The sequence below is a fragment of the Gossypium arboreum genome, chromosome 13 (genome assembly GCF_025698485.1).
Source record: "Gossypium arboreum isolate Shixiya-1 chromosome 13, ASM2569848v2, whole genome shotgun sequence".
Classification (NCBI taxonomy): Eukaryota; Viridiplantae; Streptophyta; class Magnoliopsida; order Malvales; family Malvaceae; genus Gossypium; species Gossypium arboreum.
In genome coordinates, this window is record NC_069082.1 from 11,339,713 (window position 1) to 11,366,099 (window position 26,387).

General features: G+C 32.9%; 2 protein-coding genes and 1 pseudogene across 2 annotated transcripts; 2 read left to right on the plus strand and 1 right to left on the minus strand.

The window, feature by feature from the left end:
- Positions 1 to 1,322: 1,322 nt before the first annotated feature.
- LOC108462226 (GTP-binding protein YPTM2-like) lies at positions 1,323 to 3,982 on the minus strand (annotated as a pseudogene).
- Positions 3,983 to 6,115: 2,133 nt separating this feature from the next.
- LOC108463268 (putative zinc finger protein CONSTANS-LIKE 11) lies at positions 6,116 to 10,931 on the plus strand. The gene is made up of 8 exons (XM_053024641.1): positions 6,116 to 6,396; positions 6,534 to 7,204; positions 7,351 to 7,575; positions 8,323 to 8,666; positions 9,136 to 9,296; positions 9,872 to 9,991; positions 10,308 to 10,379; positions 10,648 to 10,931. Exons 2-5 carry the CDS (start codon positions 6,617 to 6,619, stop codon positions 9,260 to 9,262), a joined length of 1,284 nt encoding a protein of 427 aa, XP_052880601.1. The 5' UTR covers positions 6,116 to 6,396; positions 6,534 to 6,616; the 3' UTR covers positions 9,263 to 9,296; positions 9,872 to 9,991; positions 10,308 to 10,379; positions 10,648 to 10,931.
- Positions 10,932 to 21,554: 10,623 nt separating this feature from the next.
- On the plus strand, positions 21,555 to 23,274 carry LOC108462227 (cytochrome P450 CYP749A22-like). Its single transcript, XM_017762201.1, has 7 exons — positions 21,555 to 21,828; positions 21,899 to 22,050; positions 22,117 to 22,349; positions 22,521 to 22,726; positions 22,814 to 22,899; positions 22,996 to 23,049; positions 23,182 to 23,274. Exons 1-7 carry the CDS (start codon positions 21,555 to 21,557, stop codon positions 23,272 to 23,274), a joined length of 1,098 nt encoding a protein of 365 aa, XP_017617690.1.
- Positions 23,275 to 26,387: the final 3,113 nt, after the last annotated feature.

The window sequence follows — 26,387 nt, forward strand, 5'->3', positions numbered from 1 at the left end:
CATCAAATCGAAGCAATAGAAGGAAATTAGAAAACTAATATAATAGAAATAAAAAACCCAAACAAAAAAAATCAAATATTTCTAAGACGATTGAAAACTAATATAATAGAAATAAGAAACCCAAATTAAAATTTCTAAAATTTTAAGACGACTGAAAATTAAAGGAAGTAAATTTCAACAAACCCAAACAAAAAAAATCAAAAACCTTACATACTCGCTAAGACTGAGTTCGCTGCTGGGTAGAGTGGCTAGGCATTGGGAAACTGGGTGTTTAGAGTTTCGAAAAATCAAAGAACAGACTGAGAAATAAAATAAAATAACAGGTTGAGAGGATTTTCGGGTATAAAATAGAAGAACATGTTGAGAAAGGCTGAGAAAAAAATGGAAATTGGGAAAGAAAAGGGAATCGGGGGAGAGAAATAGAGGAACAGGCTGAGAATGGCTGAGAAAGAAAAGGAAATCGGGAAAGAAGAGGAAATTGGAGGGAGAGAAATAAAACGGCGTTTATATCAAGACGACGCCGTTTCAATCAAAACTAAAAATTAGTGGTGTTTATATCAAGACGACGCCGTTTTCTTTAAAATAAATTGATTTTTTGTGGCGTTTTTATCATAAACGCCGCTAATGCTTGACTTTTTTGCAATTTTTATATTGAATTATTATATCTTTCATATCAATTTTAAATAAATATTTTTTAAAAAATTTAAGTAATATTTAAAAGAATTAGATAAAATTTGAAATTTTTATATAATCACTACAACGAAACAGGTTTTTAGCGGCGTTTTTTTAGCCTATAGCGGCGCCACTAAAACTATTTGCGGCGCTTGTAATGCCGCTAACATTTTGCGGCGTTTATGTAAAAAAATGCTACTATAGAACATGACATTTAGCGGCGCTTTTACAACAAATGCTGTTAGAGAACATGGCCTTTAGTGGCGCTTTTCCCACAAACACTGCTAAAAAACATGGCCTTTAGCGGCACTTTTCCCACAAACGCCGCTATAGAACAGACCTTTAGCGACGCTTTTTCCACAAACGCCACTATAAAACAGACCTTTAGCGGCACTTTTCCCATAAACGCCGCTAAAGAACATGACCTTTAAAAAATATTTTAATTAAATAATATTTATTTCTATGATAAATATTATATTATGTTTTATTTTTCAAATTTGAGCTTTAAACTATATACTTTTAACGATAAAAATATTAATTAAATTAAAATTTTCTATTAAAATTTTAACTTTAAAACTAAATATAAAAATTAATGAATTTAAATTTAGAATCTAAAATAATAAATTAATAACACAATTAAAATCCAAAAGTTAGAACTCAAGTTATCTTAAACATTAAAATAAAAATAAAAATAAGAATTTAGAATCAAAACTAAAATAAATAATAAAATTAGCTAATACTTGTGGATGTAAAATTGGGTACATCAATGAATCAAATAATTCCACTTCTATGCCGTGATCATGTCAATTATTCATGGATATTGCACTGCTATAAGTAAGGGTGGTCATACTACATATGTTTGCTCCAATAGCCTTTATATTTAGCAATTCCTATTTCTAACCAACGTTTCATTACTCCATCATAGTGTATAACTGCTGCCCGCTCGATATCAGCCCACCAAAGACCTGAGTGATAGCTCTAGCACATGCCATCTCCTTTCTAAAGCCATAGTCTGGTTGTAGAATTAAATGCAAAATTCAACATTTGAAATGTGAAAGCAATATTATACAGATATATACCCATGAAAGCTTGTTCAACATTTGTGCCATCTTTTGCACTGGTTTCCAAAAAAGGTATGCCAATTTCATTTGCAAATGCTTGAAAGAAGAAAGTAGCAATATCATGGGGGCAAAGAGTGCTGTAAAGCACCAACAATTACATTTTACAATTCAATAATCACACAACTCTTCCTAGAGATAAACTGGCAAATACCTTGGCTGTTTCGTATGACACAACTTTATTAGCTGTAAGATCACACTTGTTTCCAGCTAGTAGTTTGTTAACATTATCACTAGCATAGCGATCAATTTCACTCAGCCATTGCTTGATATTGTTGAAGCTTTCTTGGTCTGTCACATCATAAACGATCTAACAGAGGATCCAGCAGTAGAAGGGAAAGAAAAAGATCAAAAAAATAAAACTTCATAAGTAGCACAAATAAAGACCGAGAAAAATATCTAGAAGGGAGATCACCCACTATTATGCCATGGGCACCACGGTACTACTACTAGTGATTGTCCTAAACCGTTCTTGTCTACCAGTATCCCACTGCACATTGAACCATAAGAAAACTAATTAGTTATCATCACGAAGCCAAAATTATGTGTCAAGATTTAAGAGTGACTTCTTAAGACTAATTATAAAATAAAAATATACAGAAAGGGAAAAAGTAGCAGCCAAAGAAGAAAATGAGCAGACAACTCATTATCTTATTAGGAGCATTACTCGGAACAACATAGGTCAGAAAATTTTCAAAGAAACAAATCAAAGATAAAGTATGTAAAAACATACAATTTGAAGTTTAATGGTTTTCCCATCCTACCCCATAGTACGTATTTTCTACCAAAAAAGAAAATGAAATCAAAAGAGGTTAGAATAATTGCTACAAGTTTTGGGAGTTAGAGGTCAAGTTAGCACTAAGGACTGTTCACTTACAAAATCAACCCCAATGATGCTTATGTAGCTTTCTACATATGATATCCTGCATAAAAGAAATTACAAAATCTCAGGTTCATGATTTTGTCCTGCATAACCATCTGGAAATATTCAAAATTCCACATGTTTGATATCTTGATATACAACTAAATATAGTGACAAGATTCCGAGGCCACAACTGCCTATGTCCAAACACGTGAAATGAACATTTTACTATCTCAAGACACATGTTATATGCAGTAAAAATTTTTAATGAATCATTATTACAATCTAACATCATACATGGATATAAGCATTCAGGGCAATCATATAAGAACCTAAGAATGTACGACGAGGAAAATAGATCTCTATAATGTAGACATTTGGTTTCAAATGACAACGTAAGTCAAGAAACTTACAGCAAATCTCAAAAGAAGACAAGATTTTCCAACACCAGAATCTCCAATAAGCAGAAGCTTGAACAAGTAGTCACTGCAAAAGATTGCAACCAAATAATACCAAGATATGTTCCAATGACGCATAAAAATAACATCAACAACTATAACATGTGTAACATAAAATTTTGTTTTCGCCAAAAGAGGCCTAATGCCCAAACCCAATCTCTTATAAACGAAACCTAAAGTTTAACTTGTCAGCGTTAAAATGCCAATTAACCAAATTAAGTGCCCAAAGATTAACCTTAGAATGCCAAGCAATTATCGGTTGACTCCTAATTTTACTGGTGCATCAAGAAAGCGCAATTCAAAATGAATTTTGATTTCAAACAAATTAAAGTAAGTCATCATCATTCACTCATATATACATACATAATGAGCACATTTTTTAAGACAGATTTGCTTCTTCAATACACATAATCGATTTAGCAATATGTTAACAAAATATAACAAATTATTTGCAAAAGAATAATATACCTCTTTGAATCTAATTATATTTGGATGCTTGAAAGACCTATGGTTCATAATCTCCCTCTGCACATGTTTATCATCTGCATAGTCAAAGAAACCCTTGAAATCAATCCATTGAGTCTAAACAAGAAAAAATGAGCCCAATTTACCCATGAATAAAAAGAAAATGCAAACAGATACAAGATCATGAACATTAACCGTAGAAATCAGAATTGTAAATATGAAATGAAAGGAAAAAGAAAAGAAAAGAAAATCCTAGTACGTACCTTGGGTCCTCTTTCAATATACTTGACAACATATGTCGATGGAGATACAGCAGCGGAAGGGGGAGAGGGAGAGGGAGGGGGAGGGGGAGGGGGAGGGAACCGATTTTGGGAAAAAGAAAGGAGGGAAAAAAGAAGATATTTCATGTCAAATTTTGGGATTTCAGGGGGAAGGGGGGAACCGATTTTGGGAAAAAGTCTTTAGGCATTTAGGGTAACAAAACGGTGCCGTTTTGTGTAAGACTAAAAAACGCCGCTTGCCGCTATTGCTTATCTTTTGCAATAGCACTGTTTTGCTTCGCTAAAAATCCCTTATTTTGGTTTAATATATATAAACTTTATCATTATCTCTTAAATAATTTAAACTATATTGATAATTTTAATATATTAAAATAAATATTATCTTCTTTACAATTTTATAAGAAATTAATTAATATATAAATTAAAAAATCAGTCATATACCCCAAAAAAATTTTAAAATTATTTTAATTAATAGTATTTTATTTTTTATTTTTGACATGTATTTTTCTATGTTTTTACTTTCAAAATTTTTCTCAATAAATTCCAAATGTTACTTCAATTTTCCAACAAGAAACCCTAAATGTTAAACCCCAAACTATAAATATATACCCTAAACCCTAAATATATATTACATGGGATAAAAGTAATTAAAAATAATCTTATTGCTTACCTAAACCCTAAAAAAATTTAATTTTTATTATTTTATCAAAAACCCTAACCCTTAAACCTTAATAGCTTAACCCTTAAAACCATGAACAGTACTACGACCCTAACTATAAAACAAAAAACCACAAACTCTAAACCATAAACCTTAAAACAAAAACTTTAAACCCAAAATAATAAACATTATATCATAAACCCTAAACCCCTAAACCATGGACATTAAAACTTAAATCTTAAATCATAAACTCTAAACCCCAAAATAATAAACATTATATCATAGCCCATATCCCTTAAACATTAAAACCTTAAAACCTTAACCCCAAACCTTAAACCATAATTAAATATTTAATTATATGTATACACCTAAATTATAATAAAGATACATCTCTAATTATATATGAAATTCAATTTAATGTGTAATTGTAGACGTGAAATTCTAATTGTGGTTTAAATGTATAGTTGAAACTTTAATTTTGATTTAATCATACACATTTTAAAAATAAATACATCAATATATTTTTATATTGAATAAATACAAATATTTATGTATGCAATATATAAATATAAAATGATGTTATATCAATAATTGTGTTCATAATTTATGCTTTTGGGATTTAACCCATTGCACACTAAACCATTGTTCATGTATGCTTCTAGGATTTAACCCATTTTGATATATATTTTTAAAAATAATAAATTATATTTATCTTATTTAAATTTATATTATAAAAATTCTAAGATATACAAATTAATTAAGTAGTTCACCATATTTACCCCTAAACCCCAACCTCCAAACCCCAAATTCTAAACCATAAATCCCAAACCATAAACTCTAAGCCCTAAACTTTAAACCATAAATCCTAAACCATAACCCATAAATTAAATTGATTTTTTTGTATGTTTTTAAAAAGCGTCGGTAATGCTCGATCTATAGCGTCCTTTTTCAAAAACCGCTGCTAATGCCACTAAAGCTCATATAAAACGGCGTTGTGCTTAATTTTTTTGTGGCATTTTTCAAAAAGCGCCGCTAATGGTCGACCTATAGCGGTATTTTTTAAAAAGCGCCACTAATGCTCGATCTATAGCGGCGTTTTTTAAAAAGTACCACTGATGCTCGATAACCATAATTTTTTCAAATTATGATTCCTATTTTTTCAAATTGAACATAATTTTTTAATTACGTAAAAAAATATGATGTTAAATTTAATCTAAAAATAAAATCAAACATAAATTTGACCACTAAATAACTGGGTATTAAACTTACCATTTATCCCATTTTAAAAAGAGATTCAGACAGTTCAACACAGCTAAGCGCCCACATCAGCATCGTCTCACACCACAAATCAGAAACTGTTCAGACACATAAGCCACGTGTCTATCTGTGATATCTCGAGATGCGGGGCTAAATTTTCGTCTCGAAAGTCAAAATGAGAAACCCGCACATAATCTCGGGTGATGACGTGGTGATCAATTTGTGACCAATCCTTCTATCAAACCGCCCTCAATCTTTCCACTTATTTACCATCCTCGCCATCGTCCGACCAAAACGGATGACCGCAATAAAATCACATGTCCACGTCATCCTAGAGTGTCCCATCCACAAAGCTAACATCGCACCACGTGGCAAGCACCCATCAAACCTCGGACAAACGTGAATAAATAAACCAGTTTTTGCTCACTGAAAAAAAAAAAAGAAAACTTCCAGTTACCAACGCTGACAGCTCTTCACTGTTCCCCCTATTATGTATTTTTAGCTCAAAGAAATGTTTGCTTTTCTGTTATCAATGTTGATGCGTATTTGCTTCGATTAATGGCTTATGTGTTCTTCGACATTGGCTGATTTCAGAAGCCGGGATTGGGTTCTTTTCATTGAAGAGGTAAAGCTTAATCTCAATTTACTCTTTTTCTATGATTTTAAATTTTAATCATTCAAATGATTCAATTCCTTGTTCTTTGCACATGATCTGGGTATAATTTTAATCGGTTTTTGTTAATTTTGATTATTGAAGGGTAGTTTCTGTTAGGATTGAGGAATCAATAGAGCCGAATTACCGCCCAACTGCAGTGGTTTACTGTAAAGTTAGGAGGAATAACGGGATGGAACCTGTATGCGATTTTTGTCGAGGAGAAAGAGCAGTGGTTTACTGTAAATCGGATTCGGCTCGGCTTTGCTTGAGCTGTGATGGGTGCGTTCACTCTGCAAATTTGTTGTCACGTAGACACGTTCGTTCACTTTTGTGTGAGAAATGCAATTCTCAATCTGCAGTTGTTAGGTGTTTGGATGAGAAATTGTCTCTTTGTCAGGATTGTGATGGTAATGGCAATGGTTGCTGGAGTTTGGGGCATTGGCGAGAGGCCCTCAATTCTTATACGGATTGTCCTTCTTTGGCTGAGTTTAGAAGAATCTGGTCTTCGGTTCTTGGTGCTTCGTCTCCTGCTGTTTTTGATGTTGATTGGCCAGTCGGTGCTTCAGCTGCTAACGACAATTGTTTCACTAACTGTTTGAATCAAATAGATCAAGGGGGCTCATTTGAACTGGCTGGTACAAAGTTAAATGAACTAGATTCATGTCCTAAGCTAAAGCCTTGTATGGTTTCATCTTCTCTGATATCACCAAATGCAAATTACGTCCCTTACTGTAAAGATGGAGAACCTGTTTTCTCAGAGGAGCCGAATATGCCAAAGGTATGGCTTTTGCTGCTATATTTATTTGAATTGGTGATGGAAAGTATTGAATTTGAAGTAATAGCTCGACTCTTGAATCATTCTTTGTTTAGCCGCATTTGGACTGATCTGTCTTGAATGCTTGATTTTGGCTCCTTTTGTTCCAGGGTTATTCTGACCTCAGAGATTTCAAAGTTCCTGATGGTGATGACCTTTGTGAGGGCCTGAACATCAATGATGCTCAATTCAGCTTCGAAACTGCCAATGAGATATTTGGTGGTTCACAAGGCCAAACTAGGTACCAGTTTGAGAAGGTTGGGACAGACTGCCTAATTATGGACAAAACTTTACCGGTAATCGAATCTAATGGTCCTAGCAAGAACATGTTAGAGGTTTTCTTTTCTCTCTCTAATTTCAATTGCAAAATTTATCTTATAAATACATCTATGGTTATATATATATATATTTATATTCTATTTCTTCCTTTCCACATTTTCTAATCTAATTTGTAGTATTGTATGAGCATCTGAGTTGTTTTTCATATAAAACTTAGAAAATTATCAGCTGATGCTTTGAGTTTTAAATCCTAACTTTTTGGTACTTCATCAACTGTGATGTGAGAGGTAATAGGCCAAAAATCCATCTGCTATATAGCTATTGTTTCTATTCAGTAATATGTTTCTGATAAAGTAAAATCTGAAACTTGAAGTCCTTGTGCAATAGAACACCATTTATTTTATGTCCTAAGTGGCCTCCATTTGCAGCATTTGTTTGAAAATCAATTCATTTCACTGCATTAGTTTCAACTCATGACTTGTGCAAATCGTACTTTGTAATACTACTACCTTCTGCTCTACAAATCAAACAATAATAGACATATGGTAAGGAACAATTAAGTTCATAACTAATAGGATCAAGACTCAGCTCCATGGTACTCATGTTATTGTGTTAATAAGACATTTTACCATGTTACATGTTTATTTCTCGAGCATACTTATTGTTGCTGATGTTCTGGAGTAATTATAAACCTGAAAAACTACATAACTGTGTTCTTGTTTTATCTATGTTTCTTTATTGAAGTTGAGAAGAGATTTTAAATCACTTCATGGTTGACAAGCCACTGTTGTGTATCTTAACAGGCATTACCATCGGGACAAAAGGAGTGCCAGCCTTTTCCATCCCCTCAAGTTGGTTGCTCAGCTAGTATGATGGCTACCATGATTGGCACTTCTAATTGCATGCTTATGAATCCGGGTTGTAACCGAAACATCAATCTAGGATATCCTGTTGGCCAAGTTCCTTCAAACTTAGCTCCTTCACCATCCAACATTACAGTGAAAACTAGCCCTGCTGGATTTCAAGACTGTGGATTACCACCAGGTTTTCTAACCGGTGACTCCCATTTCCAAAATTTGGAAGTTAGTTGCCCACAAGCTAGGGATAAAGCGAAGATAAGATACAATGAAAAAAAGAAAACACGAATGTATGTTTTTCATCCCTGTTACATTGAAATTGATGTTTATCTTCTGTTTTCATGTTAATATGATACTGAGATAACTCATTTTCTGGTTAAAAATGTTTGGAGGACACTTTCCTGAAATCAAAATTGTTCTGTTTTAATACCTGATAATCTGTAGATTTACTTCTTTTGGGATGACATTGTCTGTTGTCTTTAATAATATAGATTGCCTCTTCAACATATGAAATCATCAGTTGTAATTTGTAGGCATGATTATTGTTTTACTTTTCCTGAAACAAAACAATTAGTTTGACAATAAAAACAGAATACATCTCTGCATAATGAATATTACTTACGTTCCCAATTTAAGATGGAAGGAGGTTGTTTTGCATTTTATTTTTCAATATTTGGTTTAAATAGCTATTAATTCACATGGTCAGGATGATGTATGACAAGTTCTTCTTCAATTGTTTTTTCATTTTCCTATTTACAGATTTGGTAAGCAAATAAGATATGCCTCCCGAAAGGCTAGGGCTGACACTAGGAAACGTGTGAAAGGCAGATTTGTGAAAGCAGGCGAAGAATATGATTATGATCCTCTCGTTGCACGGAACTTCTAAGGCGAATTATGGAATCATGCCCCTGATCATGAAGGTAAGAGATTTAATAAGACGATAATTAGTCCATCTAAAAATGTTTGTAAATAATGTTAATCATAATGGCATGATAAGCATTGAACCGAGACTCTAGCCTATTTTCAGTAAAGAAAGAAATGGTCTACAATGGATCAATTGATAAAATAAAGAGCTTATTGTAGAATACTATATTGAAGAAATTAAGAAATCAGTAACATTAGAGCGAAGGAAATATAAAGGAACACTGAAAGTTAGTCATCTTCAGATTAGCCTGCTTTTTTTTGGTTTATAGGGAAAGTCAAACAGATATTCAGATAAGACAGCTGTAGGAAACAAGTTTTCTGCTAGAATTGATCTTATACATAGTTTTTTTTCTTCTTTTTTGGAAAATTTCCATTGTTGACTAGTACGAGTATGGCAGTAGAGGTTAATCACAGTATTGACAGATATCGCATGCACTTTCAAAGTTCAGGTCTTAACCCTTTAATTTTGTTGCTTAGGATCCAATAGCTAACAACATTATCATTTCTCTTGTTCAATATTAGGCAGCAATGCAGCTTTTTTATAAATTTCCTCCCTTGGTGTACTTTTCAGGGTGTCCTTTCCTTGTACACTTACTCGACTTAAGCCTTCTCAATTGTACTTACTATTGCTGATTTACTTGGTCTTTCTTGATGATGGAGAATTGGCAGTAAACCTCCTTAGTGTATGAAGGTGCTTTTATTTCCATTTGTTATGAGCATTATTTGGCTTCATATCAGAAGCCTGTTTCTTATGCACGAGTCTATTGTACTGTAGGCACCTTAAATTATTTGAGTTGTGAACACTCGAGTTATAACCGAGTTCATCCCTGATAATCTATGAACTGCCTCAATTATGCTGATGCTATAGCTCCACATGATTTGCTACTGGGGGCTCTTAACAATAAATTATTCATGTAAAATTACTGCTTACATTACATGCTACTTTTGTATGCTTCATTAACCGCATAAACTCAACTGAGGATATTATTCTATTGGTATATGTGTAGGAAAAATTATGAAGGTACACACATCAAGAAGTCCCAGCTGGCTTTGAAGAACGTTGAAGTAAAAAACCATTGGTGCATATTTTTTTCTTAGACCCTTTCCTTTAGCTTTTTCCTAATCATCTATGTTGCCACTGCACAAGGCAAAACCCTTGTTGCAAGCTAATTTTGGTTAACAAATTTTTTATTGGTGCACAACACAAGCTCCATTCCATGTAATAAAAACACTGATCCTTGGTCATCAAATTGAAATAAGGAGTAGAATTTTGGTCACAATTTGTCCTTTTGATTTCTTTCATATTTTAAAGTACTGTATATTCTTATTCTGCCTGTTTTTTTTTAGTTGCAGATGAAATGATCTATGAAGAATGGTAAAAGGGAAATTGCTTGAAGTAGCAGGGTCAGTAGCAGAAGCAAGTTGTTCCTCTCTTTAAGGCCTCTGAAGGAGAGAAAAAGTTTTTGAAAAAAAGGGAAGAGGATAGTGTACCATGTATATGCAGGAAATAGATAATGTCGCAATATAAAACACTGTGAAGTTGTGAGGAAAAAGGAAAATTAAATGTAACCTCCCCAAATTTTGTACTTTGAATCAGTACATATGCTATACAATTATTATTATTATTATTATTTTTTGCTTTTAACCTCCCCTTCCCAATTGTCCAATTCTTGTCTTAGAATAGAAAAGGTCTGATGAAGGATTTTCAACTCCTCAACACATCTGGTATTGATTTCGGAGGTTTTGTCGTCTTCGAAATATTATTTACTTCTGAATAAGTTGCAGAAACTAACGAGTCTGTGATTAGAATTATGGGTATTTAATTTCGGTTAAAATCAAATTAATCAACCGAACTGATCTAATTCGGTTAATCGATCTAATTTGGTTGGAGGTCAGTTAATAATTTTTTGGAGGTTGGTTATCGAATTGAGTAATTAACCAAATTAACTGAACTTAATAATTAATATTATATACTATAGGTATTAGTTAATTCGGTTAATCTAGTCAAATGAAACATTATCTTTTTTTATATATATTTTATTCTTATTTTAACCAAAACAAAATAAAAACATAAAATTTCGATTAACATAAATAAATAAATAAAACTAAAAGAATTTCATCTATCCAAAAACATACTCCCTAGCATTTCAATGCTTTTCCATTTAAAGTTGCATAATAATAACCAATCTATTATTACAGGTTTTTTCTGTCTAGATCAGGGTTTTGTGTGTCTTTTGAATTGAATCTATCTTGTTTAGATTTGATACCTAGGTTTTGATATGGCACCATTGTTTGCGAAAGGACAGAAATTTTATTGTTTCATTTTGTTAAAAGAAATGCCTTGAGAAAAGTGTCGTAGGGTTTGAGTGATGAAGGTTGAACTGGAAGGTGCAAATGAGGAGACTCTAGGTTTTATATAAGAAAATTTTTAGAGCAGAAAAGGAGTAATGAATATTCTTTTAGGGATGTTGCCTAAGGGTTAGGTTATCTTTATTAATTTCATCCTTCATGCTAAACAAAATCCTAAAATTTTGTCATTATTTTTTTTACTGGTACAACAAGCATTTTAGCATGGAAGATTTAAGATTATATAATCAAAAGAAATTTAAATTTCATAGAAAATTATTAAATTCAAGTTACTTGACTTGATTTTGTTAAGGATAGTTTGGAAAAATAAAACAAAATTTTAAAATTTAGGAGATTAAATTAATTAAATTATTAACTTCAAGATTTCATTATCAAATTAGTTGATATTATCGAGTGAAAAGAAAATTCAATAATTTGCATAATTGATTTAGATGTTACAAATTTAAAATTTTAATATTAAATTTTTTAAAAAAATTTTTGGCAGTGGAATAAAAATTACAATTTAATAATTTTTTAGTTTATCACTTTTCACTTTAATTCTTAATATTTTTTATCCAAACAAATACTTAATTTTTTTTTGAGTGACTAAAATGAAGGTTGCCTAAAAATTAAGTGACTAAAATAAAAGTATAAACATGACATGTAGCAATCAAGATTTAACGCTTAGATGACTAAAATAAATACATTCTAAAAATTGGATAATAAAATTGCAAAGATTTTATATTAGATAATCTAAATGAAAACTTCTAAAAATTGTGTTAACAAGATAAGAGTAGATTGATTTTCGTGTTTTTGTTTGCCCCACCAATATCCATTGCATGCATTTAATGAGAATGGCAATTTTCACTCGAGTGACAATAATTGTAGCACTATTTTTCAGGGGTGATTTACCTAAAAAGGCCTATTTCCAAGTATATTTACGGAAATGGGTCGATTTCTAAATTATTTACCGGAAAGGTTTGTTTTGGCAAAATGCATCCATGTAGAAGTGTTTTAGGGGAAAAATGCCAGCAAAATGCGCCCCTGGGGGAGCGTTTTTGCCATGTCAGCAAAATCACGCTGACGTGGACGTGCTTTGCTGACGTGGCAAAAACGCTCCTCTAGGGGCGCGTTTTGCTCCGTGTTTTTGACCCCAACGGCTATTTTTTTTACCGTTGGGGGTCCAACGGTAAAAAAGAGAGAGTATAAAACCCCCTCGTATTATTTCACACAATATTTCTTAAAATTTTAGCAAAAAACTCTAAAATTTCTCCCTAAAGCTCTCAAATTTCTTATTAAATTTCTCAAAGCTTTCTTTAATTAGTTATTTACTTTAATTTGTTTTCTAAATTAGTATTATTTTTTTATAATTTCAAAAATATTTGATCGTGTTAGCAATGGTCGAGGAATTATTTCGTCTCGATAATAAACATATCTCCGTCAAAGAAATGAAAATGGTAAGGGTTAATTTTAATTTTTGAATATTATTTAATATTTTTTTCATTTATGTAATTTTAATTAATTTGTATTTTATAATTTTTATAACAATCGTAGATCGAGTGTTACAATGTTATATTCGTAATATGCTCCATCACCATTGATAGAAAATTACTTAAGGGAAGCAAGTTTTTGGCACGCGACCACTATAGGCCGGGGGTGCAAGTTAGACCCGAAACTCATCAGCGCGTTAATAGAGAGGTGGAGACTCGAGACACACACATTACATCTTCCATGCAGATAGTGTACTATCACTTTGGATGACGTCCAGTTACAATTAGGATTGCCGGTGGATGGGTCCACATTCACCAGGTTTGTTCAATCTGCTTATTGGGGAGCCATATGCTATAATCTTTTGGGTGCAATTCCGGATAATATTTACGGAGGTCAAATCGAGATGGGCTAGTTACGAGACACATTCCCGGAGCCGGGGAATGATTCGACTGAAGTAGAAAGAATACGGTATGCTCGGGCATACATCCTTAAGATGATTGGAGGTTATTTGATGCTGGACTTGTCACGAAACCTTATACATTTAAGGTGGCTGTTGAAATTCGTTGATTTTAGAGCAGCTAGCGAATTAAGTTGGGGGTCTACCGTGTTGGCAACATTGTATAGGGAGATGTACGGGGCGACGCGACCAAATAAAGTCAAAATCAGAGGTTGCCTATCACTACTACAATCATGGGCTCGGTTTCGCTTTCCATTTTTACGTCATCGAGTGAACCACTCATATACATTCCCACTCATAATGAGGTAAATTTTTTATTTAATTTTACAATTATTCCATAGATTTAAAATAAAATTGTAAGCTGAAAATTTATTTAATTAGATGGAACCATCCGGCGAGTTATGTTGGAATACCTACTGCTGTTGAAGATATATGGCTTTTATTAGACCAACGGTCGGAAGCGCAAGTAAGTATTAAATAAAATATATATACATAAAATAGTCGTTTCATATTTAGTATTTAGTATTTAATATTTAGTATTATGTATATAACTAATATTTTTATCACATTCATATAGTTTCAATGGACACCATACGAGGATCCGACAATACAGGCAGTAATTCCGAAAGAATTCTTTCAAAATCTGAACATTTGGCATGTTAAGGTCTCATTGGTCAACTATGCTACTGTCGAGATGCACTAGACGGATAGAGTGTTGGGGTAATTTGGATTCCAACAACCGATTCCTGAGGAACCTGATGTGCTCGATGACCAACATAAAATCCACTTACGGTAAACGAATACAAATTGGCTGGTATTCTTCTCAGAATATATCAAAATTTGGGAAAACTGGTATGATCATATACCTGATCATGAACTGATCATCGTCCCAGAGTTAGCATGAAGAGTACATGCCATGATTTAGGATCATGGCAAGTCATATTTGCTGTTGGAAGAGCAGAGACGTCGGTAAATCTGTGTTGAAAGGGAATGACAGGGCACTTTAAATTCAAGGACAATGGATGACGGCACGGGCCCATCAACAGCTCCCATACAATCATTGGGCCTAACGCCTCAACCGGTAACACCCACACCACAACCCCTTCAGATTATGCCAGGTGCGTATCCTAGCCCTTCTATGTATCCTAACCCTTATATGTTTCATTTTCCTCCCATGCCAGGTTAGAATGCATGGCCCGGTATATCTCCTTTCCTGATGACTCCAACTCAACTGATGATATATAGGTCATCATCGCCGTAGGGATTGCACGAGGCACCATCGGCGAGCTCATCTTATTACCAATCCCTATCGCCTTATGGGATTCAAACACATTCGCCGTAGGTGATGCAAACACCTCCACATTCTTTATTCTACCAAGGTGGTTCATCCTCCTAACAACCACAACTGGAGCAACCACAACCTCCGCCGGAGCAACTACAAACCCCATCGGAAGTGCAACCAAGGAGGAATCCAGCGCGTAATTGTCGATCACCCCCATGTGGCACTAATTCCGACCGGCATATATATTGATTTTTTTAATATATTTGTACAAAATTTTTCTATATTATTTCATTTAATAAAATAAAGTTGTTTTTAATATTTTAATATTAAATTAATATTATATTTTTAATAAAATAGAAGTTCTTTTGAATAAGACGGAATAGAAATAATGCAACATAGTTTCATTATAGGAATTATCAACTATTTCGGTTTGGACATGATTGAATTGTATGACCTGGGTTCCTACACCATCCACACAATTTATGTTGATTCGTTCTTTCCCGGATATCCATATTATTACGTATTCTAATCAAGCAAGGTCGACCTTTTGGTTTGCGACACAATTCTCTATCTGGTAATAACTTAAATGGAGCAAGCGATACAGATGGCCACTTACGTCCATCTGAGACTAGTGGGAATACGTGTCTCTATGCATTGTACATGTATTCTATTTTGTACACTTCGTAAACATATCTCATGGGATCCAAATGGAGATTCTGGCAAGCTGCAATTGCATGAACGCATGGATAACGAAGTGTGTCAAACGTCCCACAGTCGTAAGTCTTTATTATCAGGTGTACACAATATTATTTTCCAGTAATATATTAGTTCGGTCTGTCAAACTCTGTCACACAAAACCATAGCTTGTCGCGATCGTGACACACTATGTGCATGGTGTTGGCCCGCGCCTTCTCCTTGTTAATTTCTTACAATACCTTCTAGAACTATAAATGACTTCCCTGCATTTGGCCTTTACAACTCACTGCTCGTTTTGGAAATAGTGTCACCAAACGAAAATATGTTTCTCGCACAACCAAGGTTATCGGCAAATGACGCGTTCCTTTTATAACAGAATTTATGCTTTCAACCAGGCTTGTGGTCATATGACCATATCGTAGGCCGTCTGTCAAACTCTATCACACAAAACCATATGTTGTCGTGGTCGTGACACACTGTGTGCATGGTGTTGGCCCGCACCTTCGCCTTGTTAATTTCTTGCCATACCTTCTGGAACCATACATGACCTCCTTGCATTTAGCCTTTACGACTTGCTACTCACATTGGAAATAGTATAGCCAAACAAAAATATGTCTCTCATACAACTGAGGTTGTCGACAAATGACGTATTCCTTTTAGAACAGAAATTATGCTTTCAGCTAGGTTTATGGTCATATGACCATATCGTAGGCCGTCGTCATATACTTGTGTCCATTGTTCGAAAGGCATGTTATAGAGTTAGTCTGCGCTTTGATCGTTAACTGAACGCAAAATCCCCAATATCTCATGAAAACGGTTCTTATTGATCTCGAACCCTGCCGATATAATTTGATAGCGAAAATTACATACCAATATTCCATTGAGAATAAATTTGAATATTACAAACGAAAGTATATTAATAGAGATTAAATACCCATGTTGGTCACTTGTCGTCATTCAGTCGTAGACCGATATTACCCGTAGTAGTTGGATGCAACGTGCCTTAGACAATACCGATGGTGTGTGTGATCCTATAAACTTTCCCGTCGTTCAATTGTGACTAGTATTTTAGTGCCTCAATCTGATATAACGCAGATATCAGGTTGGGGGCATACATGCCTCTATAACCTAGAAAGAAAGAAATCCCAGTCATCAGCTGACTCCCCCTGTGTTATTGCAAATGCAATTGAAAGGATCTTCCCAGCGTCATCCTGTGCCACAGCTAGCAATAGCCGATGGGTATATCTACCATACATAAAGGTACCATCAATTTGTACCAATCACTTGCAGTATACAAATGCGTCTTGACATTGCTTAAAGCTCTAGAACAGAAGCTTGAACATTAGGCATCCATGGAGCAATCGGTCATTGTAGTATGCGGGATCATTTCAAGGTCTGTTATGCAACCTGAGAAGTACCATACCAGTACCTGACACCACTGCCAAACCTCATTATATGAAACGTCCCACCCACTATGCATATTTTCCAACGCCTTCTGCTTAGCTATCCAAGCCTTGCGATAAGAGGGCATGTAGCTCAATTGGCTACGAATACTGGCAATTATGCATCACACAGAAGTCCTGGGATTCATCTTCAACATCAGTGGTATTAGGCTAGCTATTATACCTGAATCTAGCGTGGGATGATCTTGTGGAACACCTGTCAACGAAGTACATTAAATAATGCAACATTAAGTGATAAAATTATTATTCAAAAACCCTAAACACTCAGTGATACTGTACCAGCAACACAGGTATATGGACCTTTGTACTTTTTTATCTCTCACAAGCCTGTATTGTTCCTAAAAGAAGCCATGATTTTCCATGAACATGTACCGTCTTGCACTGCATACTTGGCCTCGAACTTCTTGGATTTGGATTTAACCACGTTGTAGTTAACCCCGTGATTAATGCTATGTTATTTCAAAGCACCAAGAAAACTATCTTTACTGGGAAACTCCTTACCAACTTCTAATTCACCAGAATTCAATGATGAACCTGTACGGTCGCGCATTCTGTGTGGTAGGTCTGGAACTCCAACGCATCATCTGTTGATATATCGATATTATGTATGTAGGCTGAAGGTGAGTACGCCCTGAATCACGGATCTTCTTCTTCTTTATATGAACTACCTTCAACGTTTTCAAGTTCAGATAGAACAGGCGCTGGTTCAAAAAATAATGCAATTTTTGCACCATCATGGCCGGGCTCTCGAGGTGGATCCACATCAAACTCATAATCCAACTCACCATCATCTGCAACGTACGAGACCCCTTCTCTGGTGGATTTTGTAGGGAGTACATCATCCCTTCTTGTGGACGTTTCGTAACGTCCCCAATAAGATGTGGATTGCAAACCACTAGAAGCTGATGTTATTTCCCAATACGTATTTCCAGCATCAAACATCGACCCACCAATGTGCATGTCCCATCCACTAACCGAGTGTCGTATAGGAGTTGTGTTTTCCATACTGACACCAAACACGAGTGCTTTTGTGTTCTACCTCCCACAAATGGAGTATCGATTCCTCTCAAATAGCAGTTGATGTTGAAGTTACAAATGTTTCATTTGGTGATGAAAATTATACATATAACTCAAGATAGGGTGATCCACTAGCGAGATAAGTCTGCACCATCGCCTCAAAGCTACAACCACCTTTGATATCAAATGAGTCATATGTCATGGGATCAATCGAAGCACAAAATTGACACTTAATAGAAGAAACCCTACTTGGCGTCGTTTCGAAGATTTTTTGCCTAATTCTTTTACAAAATTCTGTCAAATCTATGCTTTAGCTAAAAACCATTTGCGTTGTGTTCTCTAATAAAAAAACAATACCATTCTCAGTGTCACGGACCTCACCATCATAGTAAACAACAACACTAATACGTTCATTCATATTCAATTTCTATTCTACTTAGCCTCTCTATTTTTTTTTGCTGTAACTCATGCAACCTAATAATGAAATTTGCCTCATTTATACCCTAAGGCCAAACATGAACTACTGTAGAAAAAGAGCGTCCATGTAGGAGCTTTTTTCAGAAATTTTGCTGACATTGCATATTGCTTGAAGTGTTTTTGACACTATTTGTTCAGAAACGTCTTCTCAAAATTATTATTTTAAGGAACTACTGTAGAAAAAGAGCGCCCACGTGGGAGCTTTTTTTAGAAATTTTGTTGATATTGCGTCCTGCTTGAAGCGTTTCTGACATTATTTGTTCAAAAATGTCTTCTCAAAATTATTTTTTCAAGAACTACTGTAGAAAAAGAGCATCCACGTGGGAGCTTTTTTTCAGTAATTTTGTTGACTGTGCATCCTGCTTGAAGCATTTTTGACACTATTTGTTCAGAAACATCTTCTCAAAATTATTTTTGCAGGGTAAAAATAGTCAATTTTGTTTTAAAAAAACTAAACTCTAATTTAATTAATTTTAACCCTAGACTCTAGACCCTAGACCCTAATCCCTAATTTATTTTATTTATTTAAAACCCTTAAACCCTAATTTACTTAATTTATTTAAAAATCATAAACTCTAATTTAATTAATTTTTATAAAATAACACTAAATCCTGATTTAGCCCTAAAATCCATTAAAACCCTAAACCCTAAATTATTTTAACAATAACCTAAACTTTAAACCTAAATTATTTTTGCAAAATCCTAACCTTTAAAACCTTAAAAACCCTAGGGACTAAACATGAAAAAATCCCTAACCTAGAAAAAAACAAGGAGCAAAACACGCCCTTGGGGGAGCGTTTTTGCCACGTCAGTGCGTTTTTCATAACATGGAAAAAATCCTCCTCCAGAAGCACGTTTTTGTTGACATAGCAAAAACGCTCCCCAAGGGCGCGTTTTGCTAGCATTTTCCCCCTAAGACGCTTCTACGTGGATGCGTTCTGCCAAAACTGGCCCTTTCCAGTAAATAATTTAGAAATCGGCCCATTTTCGTAAATATACTTGGAAATGGGCCTTTTTAGGTAAATCACCCATTTTTTAGACTAATAATTGTACTACTTACGTTTTTTAAGAAATATAATTGTCCTACTTGGGTTAAAATAAAAGTGACAATTATATCAACATTGGTAACTCAAATTTTTTTTTTGAGAGAATGAGAATTAAATTATATATTTTATAATAATAAAATTATAATTTTATTATTTTAATAGTTTATATATTTATAATTTTAAAAATTAAATTAAATTTTAAAGAGACAAATATATAATTTTATCATTACTAATTTAAAATTTTATAAGAATCTAAAATGATTTTTTTTTAAAATGTCTACTCACTCTGCTTATAATTAGTTTAACTCTGTTAAGTTTAACTCTATTATTAGTTTTTTTTCTAATTTAATCTTTTTTTTTATTTTTTACTTTTCAATTTTTAAAATTTCATGATTCAAACTCGTTAAAATCTATTAACTAAAATGATTTTGATTTTTTTTTGTAATTATTACGTGAAATAGCAAACTTACATAGTATTACATGTGATAATATGTTAACAACATAATATTATAAAAAATTAGAGTGTTGGCAATTCTAATAGCTATTGTTTAAGTAAAGATTAAAATTTTAAAATTAAAAGTGTGAAAATTAAAATTACCTAATTAAAGTATAAGTACTAAATTAGCGACTTACGCATATTATATGAACTAATAACAAAATTTGATTTTCTAATTAAATACCGCTAAGACGTTTGTTATTCCCTAGCATAGATATGTAAATGAATCGAGCTTGAACGAATAAGTCTTTGATCATTTCCGTTTATTTATTTTAAAATTGTTCATGTTAGTTTAGAGTTTGAAATTTTATTTGTGTATGCTTCTTTAAAATTATGTATATTCATATTCATTCATTTAAATTAAATGAACTTGTTGATGAACATTTAATTAAACATGTTAATGAATAATTAAAAATATATATTTATGAATAACAAACAAACAAATCATAAATAAATACTTTCTTATTTTTACATATAAAAGAATCACACATACATTTTACTAATTATATTATTATAAATAAAATAAACACATAAACAATATTTAATTATATAATAATCAAATAATAAATATATTTTTATGATTTAATAAATGAGTGTTAATGAACATAAATGAACTAAATTTGTGTTGTTTATGCTTAATTCGTTAATAACTAGCATCAAAGGTGGCTATGTTATTGGATTGAGAAAATAACAATAATTTGAAACTTTTTACACTTGTGATTTTAGAGGAAAACGATACTGAATGAGAAAAAAATGACTTGGACATTACTTTTTGTTAGTGTTAGACACACTTTATCCGGATGAAGTATGAACTTTAATCTGGACTTTAACAGCAATGTAATGTATCCAGATGAAGAATGAAGAAAGAAAAACTAGAAATTCAAGCTTTGAGCTTTAAGCAGGAATAGAAACAAAATTTAGAAAGCAAAGAAAAGTGGAGCATTTGGAAGGAAAATCTAATGATTTCATTCAAAAGAAACATAGGCTTAAAGCTAATACATATACCAGACATTGGCTGGTCAAAAACAATAAATTCTATCACCTAAACATTACCTAACTCCACTAGTTACATAGGAACTAGGTGATTTTGCTTGCAAACATAAACAAAGCTGGTGATCAGCTCTATCACCATCAAATTACATCAAACATAAACTAAACTAAGTTCAAAATGAACTAGAACACAAAATATGGACTAAACAAACTAAACCATGAAAACTGAAACAGTAGCATGGTTCTTCATCTTCATCTGGTTAACTCATATTTCCACTAGATAACTTAAGCTTTGTGATCAACTCCTTATCTGCATGAGCTGCATATCCATCTTTGTTGTTGCATGTGTTGCATGGGAACTAACTTCAACACTTTTCAAGTGTTCGGAGTTGAGCCTTTAACACCTCCAAAACCCAAATAACCATACCAGATATCTTATGATAACACTTCAAAACTTGGTGGATTCATCAGTGAAGATAAGAAAATAGAGACCATGGGAAATCTTCTAATCTTTTTTATAGCTTCTTTGGGCCTCTGCCTCTTCGTAGCTTTGCTCTATGTTTTGTACAACTATTGGTGGGTACCTCATCGTGTACAGTTCATCATGAGTTCACAGGGGATCAGAGGACCTCCTTATGAATTTATCCATGGAAACAACAAACAAATTCTTCAAATGCAGAAGGAAGCATATAGCAAACCTATGGCCTTGACGCACGATATATTTCCCAGAGTGTTGCCTCATGTTTACTCCTACATCAAGAAATACGGTGAGAATATGTTGTTTTGGTAGTATTTTTGGATTTCCATGAAGAGATTTTAATTAAATCATTTTTTTAGGGAAGAATTATCTTAGTTGGAATGGAGTTCAAGCTCAACTGGTAATAACAGACCCAGAACTACAAGGTGACAGCCTTGTTACAAGCGAAAGTGAGAAACGGGCAAGGCAAAGGAAATTGGCCAATTATGCCTTCCATGGGGAGAGCTTAAAAGTAAATCACTAGTTTCTAATCTAATTATTGTAGTGGAACATTGATAATGCATGATGGTTTTTACAGAATATGATTCCAGCAATAATTGCTAGCGTTGAAACGATGCTTGAGAAATGGAAAGGTAAGGAAGGCAAAGAGATGGAAGTGTTCCAAGAGTTCAGATTATTGACTTCAGAAATGATATCCAGAACAGCCTTTAGTAGCAGTTACTTAGAAGGAGAGAAGATTTTTGACATGTTGATGAAGTTGTCCGCAATTACAGGCAGAAATATGTATAAAGCAAAGATTCTATTCATCGGGTAACTTCATCTAATCCTTTCTTTAGGGACTAATTCTTTGTTGCCGTTCCAGTTTAAAACGTAGTGTTTTTTTTAAAATAAAAAATAGTAAAACTGTCCAACCAACCTGGGATTAAATAGAAAATTGGTTTTAAAATATGGATTTATTTTAATCTGCTTTTACCTTTTCAGCAAGTTTTGGGAACCTGCTGATGAAATTGAATCAGATAAACTTGCGAAAATGATACATGATTCTGTGATGAAGATTGTTAAACAAAAGGAAGAGAAAGTAATGACCAGAGAAGCTGACAACTTCGGCCGTGATTTTTTGGGATTACTTTTAAATGCCTATCATGATCCGAACGAGAAAAACAGGCTTTCGATACAATATGTGGTAGGTGAGTGTAAATCTTCCTATTTTGCTGGCCAAAAAACAACTAATTCCCTGCTTGCATGGACAATCCTGCTTTTAGCAATACATGCAGATTGGCAAGACAAAGCAAGAGCAGAGGTGATTGAGGTCTTTGGTAATCAAAACCCAAATTCTCAAGGGATCGCCAAATTAAAGATCGTAAGCAAACTATACAAATTCTAAAGCTTGAAAACTAGCATTGACCATTTATATTAAACTACAAATTATTATAGTTTGATTTTTTTTCTCAAACAGATTACCATGATTATTAATGAAACTTTACGGCTCTATCCTCCTGTACATGGCGTGGTAAGAAAGGTAGAAAGAGAAGTCTGATTAAGAGAACTTGTCCTACCTACTAATTTAGAGATAACATCCGATACATAGCCCTCCACCATGACCCTGATTTATGGGGAGATGATGTTCATCTTTTCAAACCAGAGAGGTTTGCTGAAGGGATTGCCAAAGCTACCTACAACAATGCAGCTGCATTTCTACCCTTTGGATTGGGACCTCCATCTTGTGTTGGAATGAGCTTTTCAATCACTAAAACTAAAATCCCCCTTTCCATGATTCTGCAACGCTACACTTTCACCCTTTCCCCTTCCTATGTTCACGCACCTTTACCAAATCTTTCACTCAAGCCACAACATGGGCTTCACTTATTGTTTCATTCACTAGATTAAAATTGGTAAAATATTGTATTACACAATAAAATGTGGATGCGAAACAATTCCTTTAATGTTAATCGATTTACTCTATTTTGCAACCATATGATGATGATATATGATTTGGGGATTTCATGTTTTGGCTGCTCTTTTGCTTTTTAATTCTAATTTGCTTTAGTAATATATTATATTATATTATTTCTATTTATTATGTAATTTGTATCACATAAAAAAGTAAATCTAAACATAAAAAGTTTAAGGGTAAAATACTAAAATAGTCACTTTTTGTTTACCTCTCATGTTACATTTTAGTCACTTATGTTTGAAATGTTACGTTTTAGTCCCTTATGTTAACCTGTTGTGACATTTTAGTCACCGAGCTGTTAATTTTCATTAACGGTATAACGACAAGCTGACTTTGGGACGTTAAATCATCATTTCAAACAAAAATTTTAGGTTAAATTATACAATTGCCCCCGATATTTTTTTTTGTTTTAAACAATTTATTTTTTTCTTTTATGTTCTTTTAACTTCCCCCCTTTTTTTTCATTCTCTTCTGCTTCTCCCTCTGTTTTTCTCCCTTCTCTATCTTTTTTAACATAAATTTTCTATACTTTCCATTTCTTAAAACTTTTTTATGTTTATGAAAAAAGAAAAGGCAAAAGTTGAAACCAAAATAAACTTGTTTCACATATTCTCACCCCACAGTTACAAACCTTCATCATCTATCATCGCTTTAACGAACCAATTTGGATTTCTCAATGACCTAGCCCACAAGCTCATCTCATTCGAAGACCTCGCCAGTGGTGACTTATGGTAGTCCACCCTCAACAAAGTTTCTCGAACTCATTCCCTTAACCTCCTAACCAACCCCCACAACCACCTTATCTATCTCACCTACAACATTCTCGCCCTCTTGAAACTACGTTCTTTCATGGATTCGTCAAACGAGCTCTACACTCTCAGTGACTAAAATGACCACCATACAAAACTTACCCTCAACTTTACCCAAACCAGTTTGGTTCCATGCTCTATCTCTCTCTTTGATTCATCCATGCTTGACTTTCAATCAAGTTTGTTTGGGGATATCCAGGAAGGTTTAGATCAATATTATTGCGCATTTAATTTTATTTTTTAGAAAATAAAAGAAAATGAAATGAATAATCCATACGATTCTGTAAATGTTTGGAAATGGAAAAAAATTGTTTTCAATATAAAGAATTTAATTTATGTTTAGATTTGATTAAGGATATGATTTTTTATATTGATTAGTTAGATCCAATTTTAGTTTCAAAATTAGGTTATATTCAAATCGCGATTTGATTAAGAATGATTGATATTTGGTTTTGAGTGAAATTTAATTTAGGAATCATGTGAGAAAAACAAAGATTTGGTTTATTTTGTGGGCAAAGATTATATTTTTGTAGTGAAGAATATGAGAAGAGAGATACATAAAGGGGAAGAAGAAAAGGAAAAGAAAAAAAATTAAATTGTTCAAACAAATAAAAGTATGGGGACTTGTTTTAACAAATGGAAAATATAGAAAAACTATGTTAAAAAGAAATGGAGAACGGAGGAAAACAAAGAGGAAAGGAGGGAGAATGGAAAATAAAGAATTAAAAAGGAAAGTTCAAAGAATATAAAAGAAAAAAATTAAATTATTCAAAATGAAAAAATATATATGGACCAATTGTAAAATTTAACCTAAATTTTTATTTGAAATGATAATTTAATGTGCCACATCAGCTTATCTTTACACCATTAAATACAGTTAACGCTTAGTGACTATATATACACATGTGTCATATCCCAAATTGTTTAGGACCAAACTGCAAACTTATTCATGAGTCTATATATACACATGTGTCATATCTCACATTGCTTAATAAAAGGGAAACGAGAATTTGGGTCTATATAAAGATCTGCTTTCTTAGTTTTATTTCCATATTAATTGGTGACACCATAAAATAAAAAAAAAATGGTGTTGCCACTTTGGGTCTTTATAAATGCTTATTCTCATAAATTTTCAAAAAATTTGGTCTATTTTTATAATTTTTTTTAAAAAAATACCTTTTTTGAAAATTTAATCCGAAAACGAGCAAAAGCGCGTCCATGTCAATGTGTTTTTATTGCCACATCAGCAAGGTGCGTTCATGTCAGCGCATTTTGCGTTGACATGGCAAAATCGCTCCCCTAAGGGCGCTTTTTGTTGAAATTTTCCCTTAAAACACTCCTACGTGGACACGTTTTGCCAAAATCAGCCATTTCTGATAAATAATGTAGAAATTAGCTCATTTCTATAAATATACTTGAAAATGGTCCTTTATAAGTAAATTAATTGTACAAAAGATAAGGTAGATTGATTTTTGTGTTTTTTGCCCCACCAATGTCCATTGCATGCATTTAATGAGAGTGGCAATTTTCACTCTGAGTGACAATAATTGTAGCACTATTTTTTTGACTAATAATTGTACTACTTTTTTTGAAGAAATATAATTGTCCTATTTGGGGTTAAAATAAAAGTGACAATTATATTTAACATAGGGAAGTTAGAATTTTCTTTTGGAGAATCGAAATTAAATTATATATAATTTTATTATTTTAATAGTTTGTATTTATATAGTTTTTAAGAGATTAAATTAAATTATTATTATTTTTGAAAAGATAAAAGTGTAATTTTATTATTACTACTTTAAACTTTTATAATAATCTAAAATGAAAATTTTTAAAATGTCTACTCTTATAATTAACATCCTTTTAAAAATAAGAATTATTATCTTGACAAAATCATTTAGAATGTTCAAATCCTACAAAACATTTTACAATACCCAAAATCCTTCTTATGATTCATATTTTCAATTTTAATACAAATTTTAGTTATTTTTGAAATTATGTTAAATTTTACTATTTGTTCATCTTAACTTTTTTTTTAAGTTATAGAATTAATTCATATGCTTTAATTCAGATACTTTTAACTCT